Below are 26,991 nucleotides of genomic sequence, written 5' to 3'. Positions count from 1 at the left end.
GCCAATTGCGATTAAATAAAAAAAAAAAGTTACATTTTTTCCAAATTTTAGGTTTCTCACTGAAATCATTTACAAACATTTTGTGCAATTATGGCACAAATGGTTGTAAATGCTTCTCTGGGATCCCCTTTGTTCAGAAATAGCAGACATATATGGCTTTGGTGTTGCTTTTTGGTAATTAGAAGGCCGCTAAATGCCCCTGCGCACAACACGTGAATTATGCCCAGTAGTGAAGGGGTTAATTAGGTAGCTTGTAGGGAGCTTGCAGGGTTAATTTTAGCTTTAGTGTAGAGATCAGCTTCCCGCCTGACACATCAGACCCCCTGATCCCTCCCAAATAGCTCTCTCCCCCCCCCACCCCACAATTGTCCCCGCCATCTTAAGTACTGTCAGAAAGTCTGCCAGTACTAAAATAAAAGGGTTGGTTTTTGTTGTTGTTTTTTTTTAGAATATTTACATATGCTGCTGTAGGATCCCCCCCTTAGCCCCCAGTCTCCTTGATCCCCCCCCCCCAAAACAGCTCTCTAACCCTCCCCTTCTGCCTTATTGGGTGCCATCTTGGGTACTGGCAGCTGTCTGCCAGTACCCAGTTTGCAAATACATTTTTTTTTTATTTTTTATTTTTATTTTTTTCTGTAGTGTAGCTTATCCCCCCCCCCCAAGACCAATCCCCCACCCCCTCCCAGATCCCTTAGATTTATATTTTTAAATGTTTTCTGGGCATTTATATAAAAAAAATGTTTCTGTAGTGTAGCGGTTCCCACCCTCCCCGTGCACGCGCCCGCCCACCTCATCTCGTGCACGCGCCCCCAGCGATCCCGCCCCCCTCTCAGACTTAGAAGCCATCAATGGTCGCCCACCCGCCTCCCACTTCAGCTCCCACCCACCAACGAATGCGGCCATTGATGTCCGGTACAGAGAGGGCCACAGAGTGTCTCTCTCTGCACCGGAGGGGTAAAAAATGTTATTGCAGGATGCCTCGATATCGAGGCATCCTGCAATAACCGGAAAGCAGCTGGAAGTGATCAGGATCGCTTACAGCTGCTTTCCAGACCGAGGACGTACCCTGCACGTCCTCGGTCGGTTAAAACAATAAACAATTTTGAGTTGACTGTCCCTTTAAAGGGACATTAAACACTTTGAGATTGTAATATAAAATGATAAATTGTATATATAAAACAACTCTGCAATATACTTTCATTATTTATTTTATCCTCTTTGCCTGTAATTCCATTCTGAAATTGTGAGCTTTTCAGTTCCTGTTAGAAATGAAAGTGCAGAACACTGTTAAATCCAGCACAACCATTGGCTGCACACTCTAGTGACCTATTTATAACTGACCCTAATTGGCCACAGCAGAGAAGGTAACACAAGTTACAACATGGCAGCTCCCAGTGTTTTATAGACACTAAAACTTTACACTTATTTTGTCACTTTTTAAACCACTAATGAGACTTTAAAAAATACATCTACATGTTAGTCATGGACTAATCTTTTCTTTGAATACATCATTCTATCTAGCATGTATTTAGCATTTAATGTCCCTTTAAGCTATGTAGAATGTGAATTTAGTATTTAAAAAACAACTGTCTAATCTTGTTTCTTTCCCTTCTGTTTTTCCTCCCCCTCCTGCATTCTACCTCTCCCCATCCCCTGCTCCCTGTGGTTTTCCTTGGTAATTTACAAGCCACTAAGCTCCTAGAACAGCTGTTTGCTGCATGCCAGATAATTTAACTTCTTCCATCATCTTGTGACCAAGCATTAATACCTGCTGGTCCACTTGTGTCCTTTCCACAGGGGTCTGCAGAATCCTACACCAGTCGCCCATCAGATTCTGATGTGTCCCTAGAGGAGGATCGAGAGGCACTAAGGAAAGAGGCAGAACGTCATGCATTGGCACAGCTGGAGAAAGCCAAGGTAGAGGCAGAAATATCTCAGTTATGCTAGTAGGCCTCTGTCATAATTCATCTGTGAGCAGAATAGTTTATTGTGGTATTTGTAATTGCTGCAGCTGGTTCTAAAAGTCTTGCTCCTTACTGCTGGGCTGGCAGTGTGATTGTTTCTGAGCTGTAGTCTTCTTCTACGCTATTAAACTAGTGGTTCCAAACCTTTTCAGTAACAAGAAATGGTTAAATTAGAAGAATGAAGCACTGACCTTATTTAGCTTAAAAGGACAATTAACTCAAAATGAAACAACTCTCATGATTCACAAAGAGCATGCAATTTTTAACAACTATCCAATTTACTTTTGATATCAAATTTGCTTTGTTCACTTGGTATCTCTAATTGAAAAGTAAAACTAGGTAGGCTCTTAAGAGCTCAGGAGTGTGCACGTGTCTTTAGTACTCTATGGCATCAGTATTTTGTAACATTATTTGTAGCTTTGTTATACAATGTTGCAAACACTGCTGCCATAGAGTACTATAGGCACGTGCACACTCCTGAGCTCTTATGAGCCTACCTAGTTTTACTCTTCAATAAAAGATACCAAGAGAATGAAGCAAATTTGATAACAAAAGTAAATTGGAAAGTTGTTTAAAATAGCATGCTCTATCTAAATCATGAAAGTTTAATTTTGAACTTGCTGTCCCTTTAAACAAACAACTCCTTAAATTCCTAGTTACATAACTGATACAAGATTGTGCCACTTCTGATGATAAATACTTTGTGCATAATAATTGTAGTCACAAGAGCTGTTGATATGTACAGTGGTCTCAGTAATAAAGCACACTTGGATAGCCAAATCACAGCAATATTGCTTGACATACTGGTAAAAAAAACTGTTTTAGAACTGTATGCCATATGAATTTTGAGTGACTGGTGGTCCTATAGAACAAATATTTTTCTTGGATTTACAAGGTTCAATATCGGATGTTTTGTATTAATCTTAAATTTTGTGACAAAAGGGATACGAAACCCCGCAAAAATTGTATTATTCAGATAGAGCATTTAATTGTAAACAACTATCCAATTTACTTCTATGATCTCATTTGCTTTATTCTCTTGATATCCTTTGTTGAAAAATATACCTAGGAGCGGGGAGCTAGGTGCTGCACATATAGGCCTCTTGTCATTGGCTTACTGATGTGTTCAGCTAGCTCCCAGTAGTGTGTTGCTGCACCTTCATTAAAGGATACCAAGAGAATGAAGCAAAATTGATAATAGAAGTAAAATGGAAAGTTATTTAAATCTGTATCTTCTATCTTAATCATGAACAAAAATGCTTTGTATCATGTCCCTTTAAGGCCTAGTTCTCTAAAGCTCTCTGATCTGGTACTGCAAGGTCTCTCAAATAATTCTAGAAAGGAAAATTTTAGCTTGAGGGATGTTTATCTTGCTGTGCGGGGTTCTTCATGTGAAGGAAAGAAACATAAATTAACATTTAATTATAAAAAAAACCCTCCAGATTTGTGTTGGCAAATTTAAACTTAGTGTGATCCTGTATCATGAAATTGATTTATTATCTCATTCTTCATTGGGCTAAATGTATTGCAGTGCAGTTGGATACAATATTTGATGAAATGTGTTTTTTTGTGTAACATTGTCCAATGTGGTTGCAACTCTTTTTCCTGTTTGTATGGTGGGTACTGTTGGATACCATTTTGTGTGTAATTGTTGTAACATTAAATCTATACAAATAAAATGACTTAACATATTGTATCTCCCATTAGACTAAGCCGGTGGCCTTTGCCGTTCGGACGAATGTAGGATATAATCCATCACCTGGGGATGAAGCCCCTGTGCAAGGGATGTCCATCAATTTTGAGCCCAAAGATTTCCTACACATTAAGGAGGTAAAGAAAGGGGTGCACACATGAAAATGGGACGTCAGGTTAAAGAACAAAATTGGTCCATGTTATAACCCTATTGAATAGAAGAAAATAATAATAAAGTAAAAGCATCACAAAAGAGAAGAGGCAAACAACAACCTCAAAAATATCCTAAAATAATATTGAGTCTTCAGCACAACAAAATGTAGTGGTGTGTAGGGTATGTAGACCGGGCCATAACTATGGTGTAAAGAAAAATCCCTAATAGTGTATGGTGGGGTAAATGATGGAGCATTTGCTTTTCCTGTTATTGTTTTAATGCCCATATCCCAAAACACAGTTCTAAGAGACTATGTTAATATCCTACTGGAAAATATTGCTTTAATGTTACTTGTGTGCTACAACATTTATGTAGAAAGGTGCAGCCACACAGAAAACCATGCCAGCCATAAGAGTTTTCCCATTTTAGAGGTCTGTCTTAGCCTGATTAGTTGTACTGTTTCTGGGCCCTTGCAGTACGCATACATGGCCTCCAGAGGGATCTCGAACATCCAACCTGATTTTTAAGGTTGTGCAATATAATGCACTGTCTGAAATAGAGCAACACTTCATTATTTTATTCCCTCTCCAATTGCAGAAATGTGAAACTGAATGTAAGGGGCAGGAGTGTAATAAGGAGGAATACAATGAACAATTTTGAATACATCTCTCCACATTGTGAACGTGTGTGTGTGTAACTGTTCTGTCCATTTTTTATGAATTCCATTCTATTGGCTGTAAAATTAGAACATATGAGAAAATCAGAGATCTAAAATGAGTCACTGGGAGATGCTAAAATCTCATATATGTGTAAGTAAGGGATGGCTAATCTGAGGAGAGATAAGGGCAGAGAACAGTGGGGTAGTATAGGATCATCAGTTCCTATTGATGTTGAAGGCTTAGTCTGTAGGTGTCTTTAGGGGGTCACTTTTAAATATGTATCTAATAGCCTAGGCCACTAATAATTTTCACAATAATACTCTTATTGCAAAGAATGTGAAGCACATGTGTTTCACAATGTTCACCAATTCTGAGATCTGAATAAATGTTTAACTTTTCTACTTAATTTGTGTTATTTTCTTCTCTAATCCCTCATCTCTGTATTTTACTCCTCCACCATAATGTCTAATATTTCCATTCTGATGTCCTACATTTTTGTTTTACTCCTCCTCTCTCTTCTTATACTTTTGTTACCATTACCTTATTTTGCCCATTTACTGCTTACTTCTCCTGACCTGACCCCTCTGCTCTCTTATCTCTCTCTCTCTCTCTCTCTCTCTCTCTCTCTCTCTCTCTCTCTCTCTCTCTCTCTCTCTCTCTCTCTCTCTCTCTCTGTGTCTCTCTCTCTCTCTCTCTCTCTGTGTCTCTCTCTCTCTCTCTCTCTCTGTGTCTCTCTCTCTCTCTGTGTCTCTCTCTCTCTCTCTCTCTCTGTCTCCCTGTCTGTCTTTAATCTCTGTTAACTCCTATATCTCTCCTTTCTGACTCCCAGAAATATAACAATGACTGGTGGATAGGACGTGCTGTGAGGGAGGGCTGTGAGGTTGGTTTTATTCCCAGTCCTGTAAAGTTGGAGCACATGAGGCTTCTTCAAGAACAGAAAATGAGACAGAGCCGGCTCAGCTCCAGGTAAAAAAAAAAAACAGGATAGACTGGGCCCACAAATGTCTCCCAGATCATCCAAGCACTTACCACGTTCTGTTTTGTAGTCATTTTAGCTATAAACATCTCCACATGACATAAATACAAAAAAAAAACAAGTTTAAAATGGAATATGCTTTCTTTTATTTACTTTAACAGATACAAAATGATATATAGTTGAGTATTGGTTTTTAAAATGTTCTTTAATAGAATTATCTTGGCTCACCTAAGGTCAATACTCACCAGAAATTAATTTAGCTAAGTTTTTCCCTTAGCTAAAACTCCTCATTCTTGGTTGAGTTCATGTATAGAGTGGAAGGCACTAATGCTTTTTCTTCCTGGTTTCCTGGCAGCTTGCGCTGTGCACATTAGGAAGTGTTGCCCTTTATTCCAGGATGTTTGGATCCTAGTGGTGTGTTATTCCAAGCATTGTTTTTGTTAGGCCTTTATATTGTCTATTGAGATCCCTAGTCTACTCCTATAGTCTCTCAATTTTCTGTTGGTCCAGTGGTGGGTGCTCTCTTGGGTGTACATTGCATTGTGTAGTTCCGCACACTTGAAAATCGCATCCTTTAGTGCTGTTTCACTTTGTAGGACAATGGAGGCAAGCAGCGCAGGGTTGCAAAATGTCATGGTAACACATGCATGTGTATAAAGCCATAAGGAACCTCTGCAATACATGCTTGGATCGCCAGTTACCAAGTGACAGAGGGTACCATCATCTCAGCAGTGAATTGTAAAGAGTTTTCTTCTGTTAAGTGTGATCAGTCCACGGGTCATCATTACTTCTGGGATATTACTCCTCCCCAACAGGAAGTGCAAGAGGATTCACCCAGCAGAGCTGCATATAGCTCCTCCCCTCTACGTCACTCCCAGTCATTCTCTTGCACCCAACGACTAGATAGGATGTGTGAGAGGACTATGGTGATTATACTTAGTTTTATATCTTCAATCAAAAGTTTGTTATTTTAAAATAGCACCGGAGTGTGTTATTACCTCTCTGGCAGAGTTTGAAGAAGAATCTACCAGAGTTTTGCTATGATTTTAGCCGGAGTAGTTAAGATCATATTGCTGTTCTCGGCCATCTGAGGAGTGAGGTAAACTTCAGATCAGGGGACAGCGGGCAGATGAATCTGCATAGAGGTATGTAGCAGTTTTTATTTTCTGACAATGGAATTGATGAGAAAATCCTGCCATACCGATATAATGTCATGTATGTATACTTTACACTTCAGTATTCTGGGGAATGGTACTTCACTAGAATTACACTGTAAGAAATACATAAAGCTGTTTAATAACTAGAGATTATGTTTAACGTTTTTGCTGGAATGTAAAATCGTTTTCATTTGCTGAGGTACTGTGTGAATAAATGTTTGGGCACTATTTTTCCACTTGGCAGTTGCTTAATCTGTTTTTCTGACAGTTTCTGTTCTCCCTCACTGCTGTGTGTGAGGGGGAGGGGCCGTTTTTTGGCGCTTTTACTATGCATCAAATATTTCAGTCAGCAACTCATTGTATTCCCTGCATGATCCGGTTCATCTCTACAGAGCTCAGGGGTCTTCAAAACTTATTTTGAGGGAGGTAATTTCTCTCAGCAGAGCTGTGAGAATTATAGTTTGACTGAGATAAAAAACGTTTATTCTGTAATTTGTTTCCTGCTTTCAGAATTTGTTATCTTTGCTAATGGGATTAAACCTTTGCTAAAGTTGTGTTGTTTACAAGGATTGAGGCTATAACTGTTTCAATTTATTAATTTTCAACTGTCATAGATCTTCTGTGCTTCTTAAAGGCACAGTACGTTTTAATATTATTCTAATTGAATTGTATTTCCAAGTTGCAAGTTTATTTGCTAGTGTGTTAAACATGTCTGATTCAGAGGATGATACCTGTGTCATTTGTTGCAATGCCAAAGTGGAGCCCAATAGAAATTTATGTACTAACTGTATTGATGCTACTTTAAATAAAAGTCAATCTGTACAAATTGAACAAATTTCACCAAACAACGAGGGGAGAGTTATGCCGACTAACTCGCCTCACGTGTCAGTACCTACATCTCCCGCTCAGAGGGAGGTGCGTGATATTGTAGCGCCGAGTACATCTGGGCGGCCATTACAAATCACATTACAGGATATGGCTACTGTTATGACTGAGGTTTTGGCTAAATTACCAGAACTAAGAGGTAAGCGTGATCACTCTGGGGTGAGAACAGAGTGCGCTGATAATATTAGGGCCATGTCAGACACTGCGTCACAGATGGCAGAACATGAGGACGGAGAACTTCATTCTGTGGGTGACGGTTCTGATCCAAACAGACTGGATTCAGATATTTCAAATTTTAAATTTAAACTGGAAAACCTCCGTGTATTACTAGGGGAGGTGTTAGCGGCTCTGAATGATTGTAACACAGTTGCAATACCAGAGAAAATGTGTAGGTTGGATAAATATTTTGCGGTACCGACGAGTACTGAGGTTTTTCCTATACCTAAGAGACTTACTGAAATTGTTACTAAGGAGTGGGATAGACCCGGTGTGCCGTTCTCACCCCCTCCGATATTTAGAAAAATGTTTCCAATAGACGCCACCACAAGGGACTTATGGCAAACGGTCCCTAAGGTGGAGGGAGCAGTTTCTACCTTAGCTAAGCGTACCACTATCCCGGTGGAGGATAGCTGTGCTTTTTCAGATCCAATGGATAAAAAGTTAGAGGGTTACCTTAAGAAAATGTTTGTTCAACAAGGTTTTATATTGCAACCCCTTGCATGCATTGCGCCGATCACGGCTGCAGCGGCATTCTGGATTGAGTCTCTGGAAGAGAACATTGGTTCAGCTACTCTGGACGACATTACGGACAGGCTTAGAGTCCTTAAACTATCTAATTCATTCATTTCGGAGGCCGTAGTACATCTTACTAAACTTACGGCGAAGAATTCAGGATTCGCCATTCAGGCACGCAGGGCGCTGTGGCTAAAATCCTGGTCAGCTGATGTTACTTCTAAGTCTAAATTGCTTAATATACCTTTCAAAGGGCAGACCTTATTCGGGCCCGGGTTGAAAGAGATTATCGCTGACATTACAGGAGGTAAAGGCCATGCCCTGCCTCAGGACAAAGCCAAAGCCAAGACTAGACAGTCTAATTTTCGTTCCTTTCGTAATTTCAAAGCAGGAGCAGCATCAACTTCCTCTGCACCAAAACAGGAAGGAGCTGTTGCTCGCTACAGACAAGGCTGGAAACCTAACCAGTCCTGGAACAAGGGCAAGCAGACTAGGAAACCTGCTGCTGCCCCTAAAACAGCATGAATTGAGGGCCCCCGATCCGGGATCGGATCTAGTGGGGGGCAGACTTTCTCTCTTCGCCCAGGCTTGGGCAAGAGATGTTCAGGATCCCTGGGCGCTAGAGATAATATCTCAGGGATACCTTCTGGACTTCAAATACTCTCCTCCAAGAGAGAGATTTCATCTGTCAAGATTGTCAACAATCCAGACAAAGAAAGAGGCGTTTCTACGCTGCGTACAAGAGCTCTTGTTAATGGGAGTAATCCATCCAGTTCCACGATCGGAACAGGGACAGGGGTTTTACTCAAATCTGTTTGTGGTTCCCAAAAAAGAGGGAACTTTCAGACCAATCCTGGACTTAAAGATCCTAAACAAATTCCTAAGAGTTCCATCGTTCAAGATGGAGACTATTCGGACAATTTTACCTATGATCCAAGAGGGTCAATACATGACCACTGTAGATTTAAAAGATGCTTACCTTCACATACCGATTCACAAAGATCATTATCGGTACCTAAGGTTTGCCTTCCTAGACAGGCATTACCAGTTTGTGGCTCTTCCATTCGGATTGGCTACAGCTCCAAGAATCTTCACAAAGGTTCTGGGTGCTCTTCTGGCGGTACTAAGACCGCGGGGAATCTCGGTAGCTCCATACCTAGATGACATTCTGATACAAGCTTCAAGCTTTCAAACTGCCAAGTCTCGTACAGAGTTAGTGCTGGCATTTCTAAGGTCACATGGATGGAAGGTGAACGAAAAGAAAAGTTCACTCGTTCCACTCACAAGAGTTCCCTTCCTGGGGACTCTTATAGATTCTGTAGAAATGAAGATTTACCTGACAGTGGACAGGCTAACAAGACTTCAAAGTGCTTGCCGCACCCTTCATTCCATTCAACACCCGTCAGTGGCTCAATGCATGGAGGTAATCGGCTTAATGGTAGCGGCAATGGACATAGTACCCTTTGCACGCTTACACCTCAGACCACTGCAACTGTGCATGCTAAGTCAGTGGAATGGGGATTACTCAGACTTATCCCCTTCTCTGAATCTGGATCAAGAGACCAGAAATTCTCTTCTATGGTGGCTTTCTCGGCCACATCTGTCCAGGGGGATGCCATTCAGCTGACCAGACTGGACAATTGTAACAACAGACGCCAGCCTTCTAGGTTGGGGTGCCGTCTGGAATTCTCTGAAGGCTCAGGGACAATGGAGTCAGGAGGAGAGTCTCCTGCCAATAAACATTCTGGAATTGAGAGCAGTTCTCAATGCCCTCCTGGCTTGGCCCCAGTTGACAACTCGGGGGTTCATCAGGTTTCAGTCGGACAACATCACGACTGTAGCTTACATCAACCATCAGGGAGGGACAAGAAGCTCCCTAGCTATGATGGAAGTATCAAAGATAATTTGCTGGGCAGAGTCTCACTCTTGCCACCTGTCAGCAATCCACATCCCGGGAGTGGAGAACTGGGAGGCGGATTTCTTAAGTCGTCAGACTTTTCATCCGGGGGAGTGGGAACTTCATCCGGAGGTCTTTGCCCAAATACTTCGACGTTGGGGCAAACCAGAGATAGATCTCATGGCGTCTCGACAGAACGCCAAGCTTCCTCGTTACGGGTCCAGATCCAGGGATCCAGGAGCAGTCCTGATAGATGCTCTGACAGCACCTTGGGACTTCAGGATGGCTTACGTGTTTCCACCCTTCCCGTTGCTTCCTCGATTGATTGCCAGAATCAAACAAGAGAGAGCATCAGTGATTCTAATAGCACCTGCGTGGCCACGCAGGACTTGGTATGCAGACCTGGTGGACATGTCATCCTGTCCACCTTGGTCTCTACCTCTGAAACAGGACCTTCTGATACAGGGTCCCTTCAAACATCAAAATCTAATTTCTCTGAAGCTGACTGCTTGGAAATTGAACGCTTGATTTTATCAAGACGTGGATTTTCTGAGTCAGTTATTGATACCTTAATACAGGCTAGGAAACCTGTTACCAGAAAGATTTACCATAAGATATGGCGTAAATACCTATATTGGTGTGAATCCAAAGGTTACTCTTGGAGTAAGGTTAGGATTCCTAGGATATTGTCTTTTCTACAAGAAGGTTTAGAAAAGGGTTTATCTGCTAGTTCATTAAAGGGACAGATCTCAGCTCTGTCCATTCTGTTACACAAACGTCTGTCAGAAGTTCCTGACGTCCAGGCTTTTTGTCAGGCTTTGGCCAGAATTAAGCCTGTGTTTAAAACTGTTGCTCCACCATGGAGTTTAAACCTTGTTCTTAATGTTTTACAGGGCGTTCCGTTTGAACCCCTTCATTCCATTGATATAAAGTTGTTATCTTGGAAAGTTCTATTTTTAATGGCTATTTCCTCGGCTCGAAGAGTCTCTGAATTATCAGCCTTACATTGTGATTCTCCTTATTTGATTTTTCATTCGGATAAGGTAGTCCTGCGTACTAAACCTGGGTTCTTACCTACGGTATTTACTAACAGGAATATCAATCAAGAGATTGTTGTTCCTTCTTTATGCCCAAATCCTTCTTCAAAGAAGGAACGTCTACTGCACAACCTGGATGTAGTCCGTGCTCTAAAATTTTACTTACAGGCAACTAAGGAATTTCGACAAACGTCTTCTCTGTTTGTCATTTACTCTGGGCAGAGGAGAGGTCAAAAAGCTTCCGCTACCTCTCTTTCTTTTTGGCTTCGTAGCATAATTCGTTTAGCTTATGAGACTGCTGGACAGCAGCCTCCTGAAAGAATTACAGCTCATTCTACTAGAGCTGTGGCTTCCACTTGGGCCTTCAAGAATGAGGCCTCTGTTGAACAGATTTGCAAGGCTGCAACTTGGTCTTCGCTTCATACTTTTTCCAAATTTTACAAATTTGACACTTTTGCTTCATCGGAGGCTATTTTTGGGAGAAAGGTTCTTCAGGCAGTGGTTCCTTCTGTATAAAGAGCCTGCCTATCCCTCCCGTCATCCGTGTACTTTTGCTTTGGTATTGGTATCCCAGAAGTAATGATGACCCGTGGACTGATCACACTTAACAGAAGAAAACATAATTTATGCTTACCTGATAAATTCCTTTCTTCTGTAGTGTGATCAGTCCACGGCCCGCCCTGTTTTTAAGGCAGGTAAATATTTTTTAATTTATACTCCAGTCACCACTTCACCCTTGGCTTTTCCTTTCTCGTTGGTCCTTGGTCGAATGACTGGGAGTGACGTAGAGGGGAGGAGCTATATGCAGCTCTGCTGGGTGAATCCTCTTGCACTTCCTGTTGGGGAGGAGTAATATCCCAGAAGTAATGATGACCCGTGGACTGATCACACTACAGAAGAAAGGAATTTATCAGGTAAGCATAAATTATGTTATTTAGCGCCTATATTCTGCAAAACTACATGTTGAGATAGAAACCATTTAATTGTAAAGTCTCAACTATATTTCTACTCTGGGCACTTAAAGGGACAGTCTAGTATAAATTAAACTTTCATTATTCAGATAGGACTCTTAATTTTAATCAACTTTCCAATTTACTTTTATCATCAAATTTGCTTTTTTCTCTTGGTATTCTTAGTTTAAACTAAACATAGGTAGGCTCATATGCTAATTTCTAAGCCTTTGAGGGCTGCCTCTTATCGCATGCTTTGTAAATCTCTTTTCAACACAAAGAGACAGAAAGTACACGTGGGCCATATAGATAACACTGTGTTCAGGCACAGGGGGTTATTTAAGATTTAGCACAACACAATGCTAACTGCAAGACAATAGATAATAAACAGTCAGTCATGTGATCAGGGGGCTGGAAGAAGGTTCCTAGATACAAGGTAATTACAGAGGTAAAAATGATATTAATATAACTGTGTTGGTTATGCAAAACTGGGGAATGGGTAATAAAGGGATTATCTATCTTTTAAAACAATAACAATTCTATGGTAGACTGTCCCTTTAAGATATTGTATAAATAACAAGATTTATAAATACCAATATATATATATTTATTTTTCCAAATTCTATTAGAACCATTTAAGTATTAGTAGGAAGATGTCCTCTGACCACTTACGTAGGGTAAAATACCTCCTAGAAATCTGATAGGGGTGAGATCCCTTGCCATTATATTTCCTGCTTGAGTCAAATCACATATAGCAAAGCAAAAACGTGTTTACAATAAGGGAGAAGATACTTGACCCCAATACATATCTAAAGGCATTGATACAAATATAAAATGTGCTAAGCAGGGCTTAGCTCCATGTAATTGTATATGAAGCACTTGATTAATCAGTAAGTAAGAAGACAAGGGAGGGGAAACACATTAGCCTAAGTCTAATGAAGTATGGTTTGTAATATGCTGTTTCCATCTTAATATGAGGAGAGTCCACGGCTTCATTCCTCACTTGTGGGAATACAGAACCTGGCCACCAGGAGGAGGCAAAAACACCCCAGTCAAAGGCTTAAATACCTCCCCCACTCCCCTCATCCCCCAGTCATTCTTTGTCTTTCGTCACAGGAGGATGGCAGAGAAGTGTCAGAAGATTCGTAGTAGTCTCTTATGGAGGGTAGTACTCTTCGGCATGGGAATGTAGTTTAAGTAGTCTTGTCAGCCTCTCAGTGAGAGCATTGACGAATGTTAGGGTCTGGAGATGCAGGCAGAGTCTTTCTGCAAAACCATCCAGATTCGTATTAACAACTCCTAAGCAATCAGTGTTGACGAGTATCACTGCCTGCTTCTACCACTCAAGTCCATGTCAGGTGCGATGCTACAAGACTGTCAAACTTGAGAGGCTGTGTGTCTGTTCCATGGTGATGATTTCTGTAAGATTGTTTAATTTAATTTCATATGATAACGTAAGAAGACAGGGTCACATTGTGACTCCTTTATCTGTATGGAATCAAGGGTTAATATCTCAGGAAAGGTATCATTGATCAGGGGGGATTTATATATGATTTGCTTTATTATGTTTTATGCTGCGACATGTGTGAGATGAGGCTCTGGCAGATGTGGGAACATTCAGGTTTTTTCTTTCATTTTGGATAACTGTGCAGCCTGTCAGTTTGGCATGCTTTCCTTCCTGCAGCAGGGGCGGTACTGCATGGCACTCCATGTGTTCGGGTGTTGCCTCATTAACTTATTCCTCTCTCCTGACCATGCGGTTTTACAGGAGAAGAAGCGGTTTCTCTGTGGGCCTGGGTCATAGGAGGTGGTGAGTGCCGCGGCCATTGGGGGTATAAAGGTGCCATCTATTGATTTTTTTTCTATATTCCATTTAAAAGTACAAGCTATGGAGGATTCTGATGCGTTAGAGCAGTGTTTTTCAACCAGTGTGCCGTGGCACACTAGTGTGCCGTGAGAGATCCTCAGGTGTGCCACGGCAGACTGACAACAGTGTGACATATTTTTTAAACTTTGCTTGTTTTTTACTCCCAGTGCAGGGGTAGTTTGTAGGAGGCATGGCATAACAGCACAATACATACAGAATGTGTATGTGTATATATATATATGCTGTATTAGGCTACAATGTGTGATTTTTTTTAAATTTTGGGATGGTGGTGTGCCACAGGATTTTTTAATGTAAAAAAGTGTGCCACGGCAAAAAAAAGGTTAAAAATCACTGCGTTAGAGGGTAACTCCCTCTTTACCCAGATCTAATACCTGTATTTATTGTGATGAGGCTACGGTATACCCGCCTGCTCAATTAGGTTCCACATGCCTTGATAAAGTAGTTATGCCCAAAAAGACCAAGATGTTTAGCACTACTGAGCCATCCATCTCTGAGGGCTCTCCATCCCATGAGGTGCGTTCCCTACAATCATCTCCTATTACACATGCAGCTACCCATTGCACGACTAATCCTCCTTCAGGAGGGGCCCTCTTACCGCCAGACTTTTTTGAACAGTTGCAAACGGCAGTGTCTGCGGCCTTTAGTGCTTTACCTTACCTTGCTAAGCGCAAGCGAAAGGTTAAATATTGTTATCCTTCCCAGGGGTCATCTACCAACTTGCTGGATGTATCTGATACTAGATTATCCGCCGATGAAGACGCCAGAGGATCTTTCTGGGTCGAAATCGGCTGCCTCTAAACCTCCCGCTACGGAGGAACCAGACTTTAGATTTAGGAGAGAGCACTTACGCTTTCTGTTAAAGGAAGTGTTGGCTACGCCAGAGGTTCCTGACCTTAAGTTGCCAGAGGAACCTTCTATTCCTAAGCTTGATAAGGTTTATGAGGACAGGGTGGTGCCGCAAACCTTCCCGGTTCCCGTTAAGGTGGCAAATATTATTAAGAACGAATGTGAAAAATTTGGATCCTCTTTTTCCCCTTCTTCTTCCTTTAAGAAATTGTTCCTGTTTCCTGACTCCCAATTAGAGTTGTGGGGGTCTGTCCTAAGGTGGATGGAGCTAGCTCCACGCTAGCTAAGCGCACCACTATCCCGCTTGCAGATAGTTAATTGTTTAAAGGGACACTAAACCCAAATGTTTTCTTTCATAATTAAGATATAGCATGTAATTTTAAGCAACTTTCTAATTTACTCCTATTATCAATTTTTCTTCATTCTCTTGCTATCTTTATTTAAAAAGCAGGAATGTGATACATAGGAGCCAGCCCATTTTTGGTTGAGAACCTGGGTTATGCTTGCTTATTGGTGGGTAAATGTAAGCCTCCAATAAGCAAGGGTTATCCATGGTGCTGAACCTAAAATGGGCTGGCAGCTAAGATTTACATTCCTGATTTTAAAATAAATATAGCAAGAGAACGAAGAAAAATTGATAATAGGAGTAAATTAAAAGTTGCTTAAAATGTCGTGCTCTATCTGAATCATGAAAGAAAAATGTGGGTTCAGTGTCCCTTTAAGGAGCCGATGGATAAGAAGCTAGAAACTCTGTTGAGAAAGATGTTTCAGCACACAGGATTTTGATTTCGGCCTGCAGCGGTGGTGGCTGGAGCCGCTACCTATTGGTATGACTCTCTATCGTAGATGTTTGAGGTGGAGACTCCCCTTGATGTAATCCAGGAAAGAATTAAGGCCTTGAGGGTAGCTAATTATTTTATTTGCGATGCAAACATGCAGATTATTCGCTTGAATGTCATGACATCATGCTTTTCTGTTCTAGCCCGGAGGTCTCTGTGGCTGAAGTCTTGGTCTGCTGACATGACTTAAAAATCTAGATTGCTTTCTCTTCCATTTAAGGGGAAGGTTATTTTCGATCCAGGACTGGACTCTATCATATCCACGGTCACTGGGGCAAGGGTGCCTTTTTACAGCAGAACAAACCTAAAGGACAGGGACCTAATTTTCTTCTCTTTCGTTCAGATAAATCCCAACACCAGCAGCCCACTGCAAAGCCTGATTAGTCCAAGGGAACATGGAAACCATCTCAATCTTGGAATAAGTCCAAGCAGAACAAGAAGCCGCTGACAAAATCGACATTAAGAGGCGGCCCCAAATCTGTCGCTGGATTGTGTTGACGGCAGACTATCTCGCTTTGTGGCGGCTTGGCTGGGAGTCGTGCAAGACGCTTGGGTTCAGACTGAGACGAGAAGTGCAAAAATAATTACACCTTTTATTAATAGCAAAAAATAATAAAAAGTCCACAAGACAAATAACAAGCCAGGAATCAAAACCAGAGCTGGTAGTCAGATGAGCCGAGTCAGGAGCCAAAGCGAATAGTCAAATGAGCCGAGTCAGGAGCCAAAGCGAGTAGTCAGACGAGCCAGAATCAGGAACAAGGAGAACAGCAGAGTCAGGAACAAGCCAGGGATCAGGAACCAGGAGGGACGTCAGGCAGCCAGGTAATACACAGGAGCTCTCACAAACAGGTCTGAGACAACGCAAGGGCAAAGCATACTGAACAGAGGCCCTTTAAATAATAAGTTATGACATCACAATTCTGAGACTGCACTCTGTCTCACACTGATGATGTACACCAATCTGGTCATAAAAGGAAGTGCAGGAAATGAGCAGCATCACACAATATGCACCAGAGTCAGCAAGAGAGGTGAGTAAAATGGCTGCCAGCAGCACATGGCAAACAGAGCAGGGAAAAAACCCTGACAATAGGTTTCAAATCTCATCCGCCCAGGGGCAGATTTCTCTTATAGAACCTGTCTTCAAGACCATTAAAACAAGAAGCTTTGCTAGGGTGCGTGAGGGATCTCTCCTCCCTAGGAGTGATTGTGCCAGTACCTCTAACAGAAAGCGGTCTGGGATACTATTCAAACCTTTTTGTGGTCCCAAAGAAGGAGGGTACGTTTTGCCCGATCCTAGATCTAAAGTGCTTAAACAAGTTTCTGTCGGTGCCATCATTCAAGATGGAGACAATAAGGTCTATTCTGCCCTTAGTTCAAGAGGGACAGTTCATGACTATGATAGACTTGAAGCATGCTTACCTTCATGTGCCAATACACAAGGATCACTTCAAGTTCTTAAGATTTGCTTTTCTGGACCAGCACTTCCAGTTTGTAGCTCTTCCTTTTGGTCTGGCTACTGCTCCAAAAGTCTTTACAAAGGTTTTGGGGGCTCTGATCACGGTGGCGAGATCCAGGGGTATTGCAGTAGCGCTTATTTGGACGACATCCTGATTCAGGCTCTGTCCTGCCGGCTGGCAGAAGACCATTCGAGAGCTCTTCTACTTCTTCAATCTTATGGATAGAAGATAAACTTAGGATAGAGTTTTCTGGTTCCCAGTACCAGAGTGGAATTCCTGGGCACGATAATAGATTCCATATCCATGAAGATATTCCTTACAGACCAGAGACGTTGCAAAATGACTTCCAATTGTCTTGCCCTCCAGACCTCCTTAAGGCCATCTGTGGCCCGGTGTATGGAGGTGATTGGGCTCATGGTGTCCAGCATAGATTCCATTCACCAGGTTCCACCTCAGACCTCTTCAGCTGTGCATGCTGAGGCAATGGATTGGTGATCACTCAGATCTATCCCAACAGATTTCTCTGGACAACCGGTCAAGAGAATCTCTCTCTTGGTGGCTCTGTCCAGATCGCCTGTCCCAGGGGACATCCTTCTTGAGACCATCCTGGGAGATTGTGACTATGGACGCAAGTCTGTCCGGATGGGGAGCTGTTTGGGGTGCCAGGAAGGCGCAGGGCTGGCGGACTCGAGATTAATCTCTTCTCCCGATCAACATTCTGGAACTTCAAGCAATCTTCAACGCTCTGAAGGCTTGCCTCTTCTGGGTTTGACCTAGTTTATCAGATTTCAATCAGACAACATTACCTCATGGCTTACATCAACCATCAGGGGGAACGAGAAGTTCCCTAGCAATGAGGGAAGTATCTCGGATTCTGGATTGGGCGAAGGCCCACAACTGTTCGCTGTCACCAATCCACATTCTGGGTGTGGACAACTGGGAAACGGTTTTCTCAGCAGACAATCCTTTCATCCAGGGGAATGGTCTCTCCATCCCGAGGTGTTTGCGGAAATTTGCTACAGATGGGGGACGCCAGAGATCGATCTCATAGCGTCCAGAATCAATACCAAGCTACCCAGATACGGGTCGAGGTCCAGGGATCCCCAGGCAGAGCTGATAGATGCCTTAGCAGTTCCCTGAGGATTCAACCTAGTTTACATTTTCCTCCGTTACCACTTCTTTCTCGAGTAGTGGCCCGCATAAAACAGGAGCAAGCCTCAACTTTTCTAATTGCTCCGTCGTGACCACGAAGGATGTGGTTTGTGGATCTGGTGGGGTTGTCGTCATCTCTTCTATGGAGGTTACCTTGTCGCAGAGATCTGCTGGAACAGGGTCCCTTTGTTCATCAAAATCTAGATTCTCTGAGGCTGACTGCGTGGTGATTGAACGCGAAGTCTTAGCCAAGAGAGGGTTTTCTGAGAGAGATTGATATCCTCATTCAAGCTAGAAAGCCGGTCACCTGTCGCATCTATCATAAGGTGTGGAGGACCTACTTATTCTGGTGTGAAGAACGTGGCATAAGGTCAAGGTGTCCAGGATTCTTTCCTTTCTTCAGGACGGATTGGAGAAGGGACTTGCCGCTAGTTCATTAAAGGGACAGCTTTCGTCTCTTTCTGTGCTATTGCACAAGAGGCTCGCTGAGCTTCCTGATATTCAGTCTTTTGTTCAGGCTCTCTCTAGAATCAGGCCTGTGTTTAGACATTCCAATCCTCCTTGGAGTTTACATTTGGTTCTTATGGTTCGGCGGAGGGTTCTGTTTGAGCCCATGCATTCAGTGGACATTAAGTTACTGTCTTGGAAGGTTCTTTATTCTATTGGCTATTGCTTCGGCACGCAGAGTCTCTGAGATGGCGGCCTTGCAATGTGAGCCTCCTTACCTAGTATTTCATGCTTATAAGGCTGTTCTTCGCACTGTGTTGGAGTTTCTCCCTAAGGTTATGGCTGATCGCAACATAAATCAGGAGATTGTGGTTCCTTCCTTGTATCCTAATCCTTCATCCTCAAAGGAGATTAGTGCTTTGAAATTCTATCTTCAGGCTACGAAGGATTTTAGACAGTCTTCGGCATTGTTTGTTGTCTTTTCTGGGAAGCGCAGAGGGCAGAAGGCTTCTTCCACTTCCCTATTCTTTTGGTTGAGGAGCATTATCCGCTTAGCATATGAGACAGTGGGACATAAGCCTCCTCAGAGGATTACGGCTCATTCAACTAGAGCTGTGGCTTCTTCTTGGACCTTCAAGAATGAGGCCTCTATGGAGCAGATTTGTAGGGTGGCTATCTGGTCCTCCTTACATACTTTTTCAAAATTTTTCAAATTTTATGTTTTTGCTTCAGCTGAAGCAGCTTTTGGGAGAAAGGTTTTGCAGGCTGTGGTGCCCTCAGAATAGGGTGTGCCAATTATTTTTTTTACCCTCCCGTTTTCATTCAGTGTCTTCTAGAGCTTGGGTATATGTTTCCCACAAGTAAGGAATGAAGCCGTGGACTCTCCTCATATTAAGATGGAAAACATAAATAATGCTTACCTGATAATTTCATTTCCATCTGTATGAGGAGAGTCCACGGCCCCCGCCCGTATTCTCCGTTGGGCGGACCTAAATTTTGTTTTGTTCTTCTGGCACCATTTATACCCTGATATTTCTCCTACTGTTCCTTCTTCCCTTGGCTGAATGACTGGGGGATGAGGGGAGTGTGGGAGGTATTTAAGCCTTTGGCTGGTGTGTCTTTGCCTCCTCCTGGTGGCCAGGTTCTGTATTGCCACAAGTAAGGAATGATGCCGTGGACTCTCCTCATACACATATACATTGAACTTTAACAATTAATTGAAAGTATTCAAGGAAAACCTCCTTAAATATGTAGCGTAACTTTTCCTTTAAAGCTCCAAGAACAAACACCCTAGCTGTTGCAACCCAAGTGAAAAATACCCTGTATCATGTGACAGCTGATCACAGACTAGTATATGTATATACTGTGTGTTTTTTTATGTTAGTGTCTTTAAAAAGGCATCAGCATTTCCATATGCCATGATTATCGCAGAGCAAATTCAATTGGCAAAAAAAAAAATCACCAGAGTAACAAAAAATAAAAAAACTTCCTTATTTGATTAGTGGTTTCTAAAAAATATTTGAGACCTATGACAACATCTAGTTTGTTTTTATTTTTATATTCAATCGTTTTTATTGAGATTTCAGTGAACATAACAGTAATCTGGTATGAGTAAGTGATCAAAATACAAAAGTAGTTCATGTCTCTTACTATACAAAGCATTGTCAGAGGTATAGAAAACATAACCAAGGCTCTTAATAGTCAACTTAAAGACATTGTAAGAGAAAACAAGTATGAATCTGATGAAGGACTATATAGTCCCTGCGTTAGAAATTTGTGAAATAGGAGGGAAGGGAGAGGGGAAGGGAGACAGGAAAGGTTTTTTACGCTGCAAGAAGGTGGGAGTTCCAGCTAGAGATCCAATCGTTGTCAGGAAACTATGTCAGTCCATGGTTGAAACATTGGGTTTCCATGCTGTGTCAAATTTATCTTTCCAATCAACCCAAACTAATTCAAAGAGGTCAGAGTTATCTAGTTTATAGCGAATATATTTTCCATTGTGTATATGTATGCCAAAGTATTAAGAATTCTAGACCAGTTTGGAGGGGTTTCCTTCTTCCAAGAATTGGCTATAGATTTTTTGACAGTGGTAAAGAGATATATACATAACTATGCATGGTGTTTCGGTAAGGTATCTGTACCTATATGTAGGAGGGCTAGAGATGGTGTCTTAGGTAAAAATATACTCATGTTAGAATGAGAAAGCATGTGTTCCACAGTGGGCGTATCTTGGGGCATTCCCACCAAAAGTGCATAGTGTCTCCTCTCTGTCTGCAGCCGCACCAACAGTTAGGTAAGGGCATCATGGAACATTCTGGTTAATCTAGTGGGAACATAGTACCAGTGTGCTAAGATTTTATAATAGGCCTCATACAGGGTTATACAGTGGAATGCTTTTTTGGTCAGTTCTAGAGTATGTTTCCACGTTTGTGGGGGTATTGGGGTTCCCAGTAGTGTCTCCCATTGCTAAAGGTGGGGCAGTGGTTCGGAGGGCGATTTACCTCCAATGAGTGAGTAGTGCGGGGATAAAGGCCTATGGAGTCTATTTCCTTGACTCCAAATGGTTTCCCTTGGCATAAGAGGATGGGATAGCCCTGGCTTAAAGCCCCAACTAAGTAAGTAGCTTTTAATTATGTGATATTCGAAAGATAGATATGGTGGAACTTTGGTGGTTTCCCCAAGTTGGGCCATTTGCAAAATTGTTTTTTTTGGGGGGTGACCAAAGGTCTGAGACCTTCTTTATGCCCAGTTGAGACCATTTATTGGAATGTGTTTCTGGTAAACTGGTAAGTAATCCAGTCATAGAGGTTATGGGGGAGGGATTTGGTGCAACAAGAGGGTAATGTCTAAATTTGTCCCACATTGACAGGCATTCGTGAACTAAAAGGATTAACTATGTCTAGATTTCTACAACAGTGTGGTGGGGTCCAAATTAGGTTGTGAAGATAGATGTTGTGAGGTAAGGAGGCTTTCTCAATGGTTCTCCATTTACTCCGAGAGTGGAGAATGCCCCATTGGGCTACGTGAGTGAGCATAGCGCCTTCATAATATCTGATCACAGAAGGCGACGCTAAGCCTCCTGATTGTTTAAGGCTTTGGAGGATTTTATGGACCACTCGGAGGGGGCGTAATTTTCAAAATATATTTTGTCAATTCGCTTTGAAATTGTAATAGAATGTGTTTGGGGACTCTTAGTGGAAGGCACCGAAATAGGTATGTGAGTTTGGGTAAAAAAGACATTTTTAGTGCAGCAATTCTTCCCAGCCAGGAAATGTAGGGTGCATTCCATTTATTTTTGATGGTTTTGGGTTCTGTCAGGAGAGGGAGATAATTGTCTTTTATTACTTGGGCGAAACTGCCCGAAAGTTTAACTCCTAGCAGGGGCCAACAAGGCCGGTACCTAGGACTGCAGTTTTGGGAGGGGCAGCACCTCTGTCCTATACTCTCTCTAAAAGCCAGCACACAGTACATTGAGCGATAAAGTACAGGCTTTTACAGAGAAGACAAAGCACATGCGCTGATTAAGGTCGCTCTTTACAGGCAATGCTCTTTTAAACCGTTGCATCATTTATAGCCGCCGGCATTTTTGCAGTGGAAGCGTTCTTGGTGAGAAACTTGTTTGAGGATATGCTTCCAAGGTGAGGCTGGAGGAGAAGACCCTGTGCCGATATGCTGCCTCCCCTTATCAGCTGTGGTGGGTCTGCTAGCGCAGTGCTTATTGCAGGTCTTAGCAGATAACAGACTGGATGCGTCTTTTCACTGCTTAGATCAGCTTGTGATGTCTAATCATAAACTCTCAGTGCTAATGTATGTTGGCTACTAATAGCTAGCTTTCTGTGCATTCATTAACCCATGGAGTAAATAGTAAACGGACACTTAAAAAGTTTCATTACTTGAATTATGGTAATTATTTTATGTTGTTGCATGTAAAGGGCAGTGATTGTTTCAAAGTGTATTCTTCTTTCCCTCCCTTCATCTCTCCCTTCTTTCCCTTTCTCCCTCCCTTCCTCCCTCCACTCCCTCCCTCCCTTCTTTCCCTCCCTCCCTTCTTTCTCTCCCTCCCTTCTTTCTCTCCCTCCCTCCCTTCTCTCCCTCCCTCCCTCCCTTCTTTCTCTCAAATCCCTCCCTTGCTCCCTTCTTTCACTCCGTTCTTTCCCTCACTTCTTCTCTCTCTCTCTCTCTCTCTCTCTCTCTCTCTTTCCTTTCCCTCCCTTTTTTCCCCTCCCCTTCTTTTCTATCCCTTCTCTCAGGGAGAAATGGTATGAGATGCATGCAATTCAATCCACCTGTATGCAAGTGTTTTGCTAGCCTATTTATTATGAAACAAACAAGCACAACAAAAAATATTAAGTGGAAAAAAGGCATAAAACCTTTAAGGGTGTGTGTGTGCGTGTACAGGGGGGGGGGCAGAATTTTGAGTGCCTAGGGCAGCACAAAACATAAATATGCCACTAACTCCTAGACAAGTTTTTCTGTCCAGGTGAAGCGATAGCTAGATTGCAATTGGTGTAGATGAACAGGTGAAATACCTTGAGTATAGACCTCTGTTTTGGAAAGATTTAATTTCTAGAAAGAGTGGGCTCCGAAAGAGTTTAGGATTTTCATCAGTCTGAGGATGGAATGTACAGGATCTGCCTTAACCTGAATAAAATCACGATAAAACAACCTTGAAAGCCATTTAATGATACTTTGTACATAGGTTCAAATTAATAAAGCTGAAAAAAATAATAAAAAATAATTCTATCCCATTCAAGGAAGAAGACAGAGTAAATTATTGCTGGTGCCTGAAAGAACTGTACAATATTAGGATGTTATTGTTATTGCTAAACGTACAGAAAACTGAATCATGAACTATTGGATAAATAATTGTACTACTTTAGAAACTATTCAAAATCTGTGAAAAATAAACATATTTCTAAAATATATTCACACAGTAATATGGTCACAAGAGTTTACCCTGCAGGTTTACAGCACAGATTAAAACAGAGGTAAACAATACTGTTTGTAAATGTTTCTGTGCATAAAAGTTTAAAACTGCATCTAAATTGCACGTACAAAATATTTAGAGTGAATCCTCAGGAAATAACTAGCTAAGTGCTAGAACAGATACAACATGGAGTTTGTGAGGCTTGCGTACAGAAGCATAATTTCCAGAAATAAAAGAAGCATACAACTTGATTAAAAAAGGAATAGTCCAATGCGAATAACATCATAAAAATAAAATCAAGGCTTTATTATCATCATGGTTAAAAAAAGACACAGAGGTACCATCCAAAAGGAGAAAATAAGAAACGGTCTTACGCGTTTTGGCAGAGCGTAGCCATAATCATAGACCATACCTGTATGTTCAAACAGGTGTTACACAAATTTAAAGAGTATACATGTTTCCCATTGGTTATTAAAACATACCCATTTCTCACACTTAAAGGTAGAAAAAGAATTAACCACTTCAATGCACAGTGAAAGACTTAAACATAGCATACTAATTATATACAATTATATACAATGGAGGAATTCAGATTGCATGAAATTTCATTGCTAATAAACAAAATTATACTCTCATGAACTATATCAGAGCAAGGCAAATATGTCATTATAACAGGCAATTGCTACATCTGCTATCCCATATATATAATGGCAACTACATATATAGCAGCGGCACAGAATTTCTCATGCATAGGCATATAGAGGTAAACATAAGCATGTAACCCTAGTATATTTTATGACATCATCAGAACATGAATACAGTAGAAGAACAATATATTACTCCCAGAAATTGATGATTATGGAGCAGGACTAGACCAAAGGAATTCTTAAGTTCTAGAAAAATCATTTTGATGAAAACTGTGAAGAAAGTAATGAGAGAGACTTAGGTCTTGGACAGAGTGAAGGGGGCAGGTGGAGAGTATTTGCAGACAGCATCATATCAGGGTGTAGTTATTGAGGGATTTCTATGTTTGGGTTAGGATTGGCAAATTTTATTTTTGGGGCAAAAGTTTTGTCCAGATTCCTCTCTGTTCTTCATGTCCTTTCAGTCTGTATAATTTTCTTCTTTTTCTTCTTTTTAGTACCATAAACTTAAAAACAACCCCCTTTGTATCCTGTCCTCTCTCACATTTAATTTAAAGGGAAATCATGAAAGTTTAATTTTGACTAGACTGTCCCTTTAAAGGGACACTGAACTCAATTTTTTACTTTTATGATTCAGATAGAGCATGCGATTTTAAGCAACTTTCTAATTTACTCCTATTATCAATTTTTCTTTGTTCTCTTGCTATCTTTATTTGAAAAAGAAGGCATCTAAGCTTTTTTATTGATTTAGTACTCTGGACAGCACTTTTTTATTGGTGGATGATTTTATCCACTAATCAGCAAGAACAACCCAGGTTGTTCACCAAAAATGGGCCGGCATCTAAACTTACATTCTTGCATTTCAAATAAAGAAACCAAGAGAATGAAGAACCTTTGATAATAGGAGTAAAAAATTGGGTTCAGTGTCCCTTTAATGATAGATTTATTGTAATCTCCTAGTGATAATGTTTTGAATCCTAATACAAAAATGAATACTTTTTCATGTAACTAATAAATATTCAGTATGCAAAATGGAGCTTTTTTCACATTACAAATATATATTATATACTAAATGCTATTCCCATAGCAACATCTGACACCTGGTGTTCTTATCTTCTGTATTTTTCCAGCAGAACAAAATAAATCACTTTTTTGAGCACAGCTATCCTGAACTCCTTATCTAATCGTCCCTTATCAAAAATAACTTGGCTAAAGTTTCAGATTCTTGGGTGATGACATTTTCCAAGTGGTAAAAGTAGAGACGCTATGTATCCCTAATTATCTATGTATCATCTATCTAATGCAATTATATTCATGACATCATAGTAAGACAGTTTCTACCTTAGAATAGCCTGACAATAGAGAGCATGGCCCCCTAATCCTTCTGTCTCACTCTGCCTTCCCTGTTTTATTTTAACTTATTGTACCCCTGAATCTCATAGGTTTTGACATAGGGATTACATTGAGGGGTGAATTTCTACCCATTGCTAAGTGAATACTATTTTTTTCAATCTGTTGTCTTAATATTATGTGCATACTGTTTATCTCTATCTCTCTCTCTATATCTTTCTCTCTCTCTTGTAGCAAATCCATTGGAAACTCAAACAGTTTAGGTGATGTGGTTACTGGAACCCGCAGGCACACACCGCCAGCCACAGGTGAGATCTGCCACAAAGGCCATTGTCACACAGGCAATTTAATCTAATGCCTATAGTATGAGCTGATATACACTTGTAATGCAGAGAAGAAGCAAGGGCATAAAATTGGCCAAATTATAAGGAGGAGCTGAGCTGATGTGTGAACTATACGAAGAGAAAAAATGAAGAAGGATAGGAAAGTAAGAGAGCACAGAATACACAGATGAACAATGGAAATATTGTGTCGATTCTTGTATTTTCACCCATTCATACAAATATCCCTTAGACTCCCTCAGCTGTGTGCACTTCCTCAGAGAGCTCACCCATTTATACAAATATCCCTTATACTCCCACAGCTGTGTGCACTTCCTCAGAGAGCTCACCTATTAACATGAATATCCCTTATACTCCCACAGCTGTGTGCACTTCCTTAGAAAGCTCACCCATTTATACAAATATCCCTTATACTCCCACAGCTGTGTGCACTTCCTCAGGGAGCTCACCCATTTACATGAATATCCCTTATACTCCCACAGCTGTGTGCACTTCCTCGGAGAGATCGCCCATTTATACAAATATCTCTAATACTCCCACAGCTGTGTGCCCTTCCTCAGAGAGCTCACCTATTAACATGAATATCCCTTATACTCCCACAGCTGTGTGCACTTCCTTAGAAAGCTCACCCATTTATACAAATATCCCTTATACTCCCACAGCTGTGTGCACTTCCTCAGAGAGCTCACCTATTAACATGAATATCCCTTATACTCCCACAGCTGTGTGCACTTCCTTAGAAAGCTCACCCATTTATTCAAATATCCCTTATACTCCCACAGCTGTGTGCACTTCCTCAGGGAGCTCACCCATTTACATGAATATCCCTTATACTCCCACAGCTGTGTGCACTTCCTCGGAGAGATCGCCCATTTATTCAAATATCCCTTATACTCCCACAGCTGTGTGCCCTTCCTCAGGGAGCTCACCATTTACATGAATATCCCTTATACTCCCACAGCTGTGTGCACTTCCTCAGAGAGCTCACCCATTTACA

At 41.4% G+C, this 26,991-nt stretch overlaps 1 protein-coding gene across 3 annotated transcripts in view; it reads left to right on the top strand.

The window, feature by feature from the left end:
* CACNB1 (calcium voltage-gated channel auxiliary subunit beta 1) overlaps nt 1-26,991 on the top strand; it is a 163,684-nt gene that overhangs the window by 14,854 nt on the left and 121,839 nt on the right. For all 3 annotated transcript variants that reach the window (XM_053697902.1, XM_053697886.1, XM_053697894.1), the window contains exons 2-5: nt 1,798-1,917; nt 3,672-3,794; nt 5,299-5,435; nt 25,888-25,961. In XM_053697902.1, coding sequence (XP_053553877.1) covers nt 1,798-1,917; nt 3,672-3,794; nt 5,299-5,435; nt 25,888-25,961 — 454 coding nt within the window. The remainder of the gene's footprint in view (nt 1-1,797; nt 1,918-3,671; nt 3,795-5,298; nt 5,436-25,887; nt 25,962-26,991) is intronic.

This window comes from Bombina bombina, chromosome 1, assembly GCF_027579735.1.
Source record: "Bombina bombina isolate aBomBom1 chromosome 1, aBomBom1.pri, whole genome shotgun sequence".
NCBI classification, from domain to species: domain Eukaryota; kingdom Metazoa; phylum Chordata; class Amphibia; order Anura; family Bombinatoridae; genus Bombina; species Bombina bombina.
Note: the sequence above shows the minus strand (reverse complement) of the source record. Positions and strands in the feature narration are given on the sequence as shown.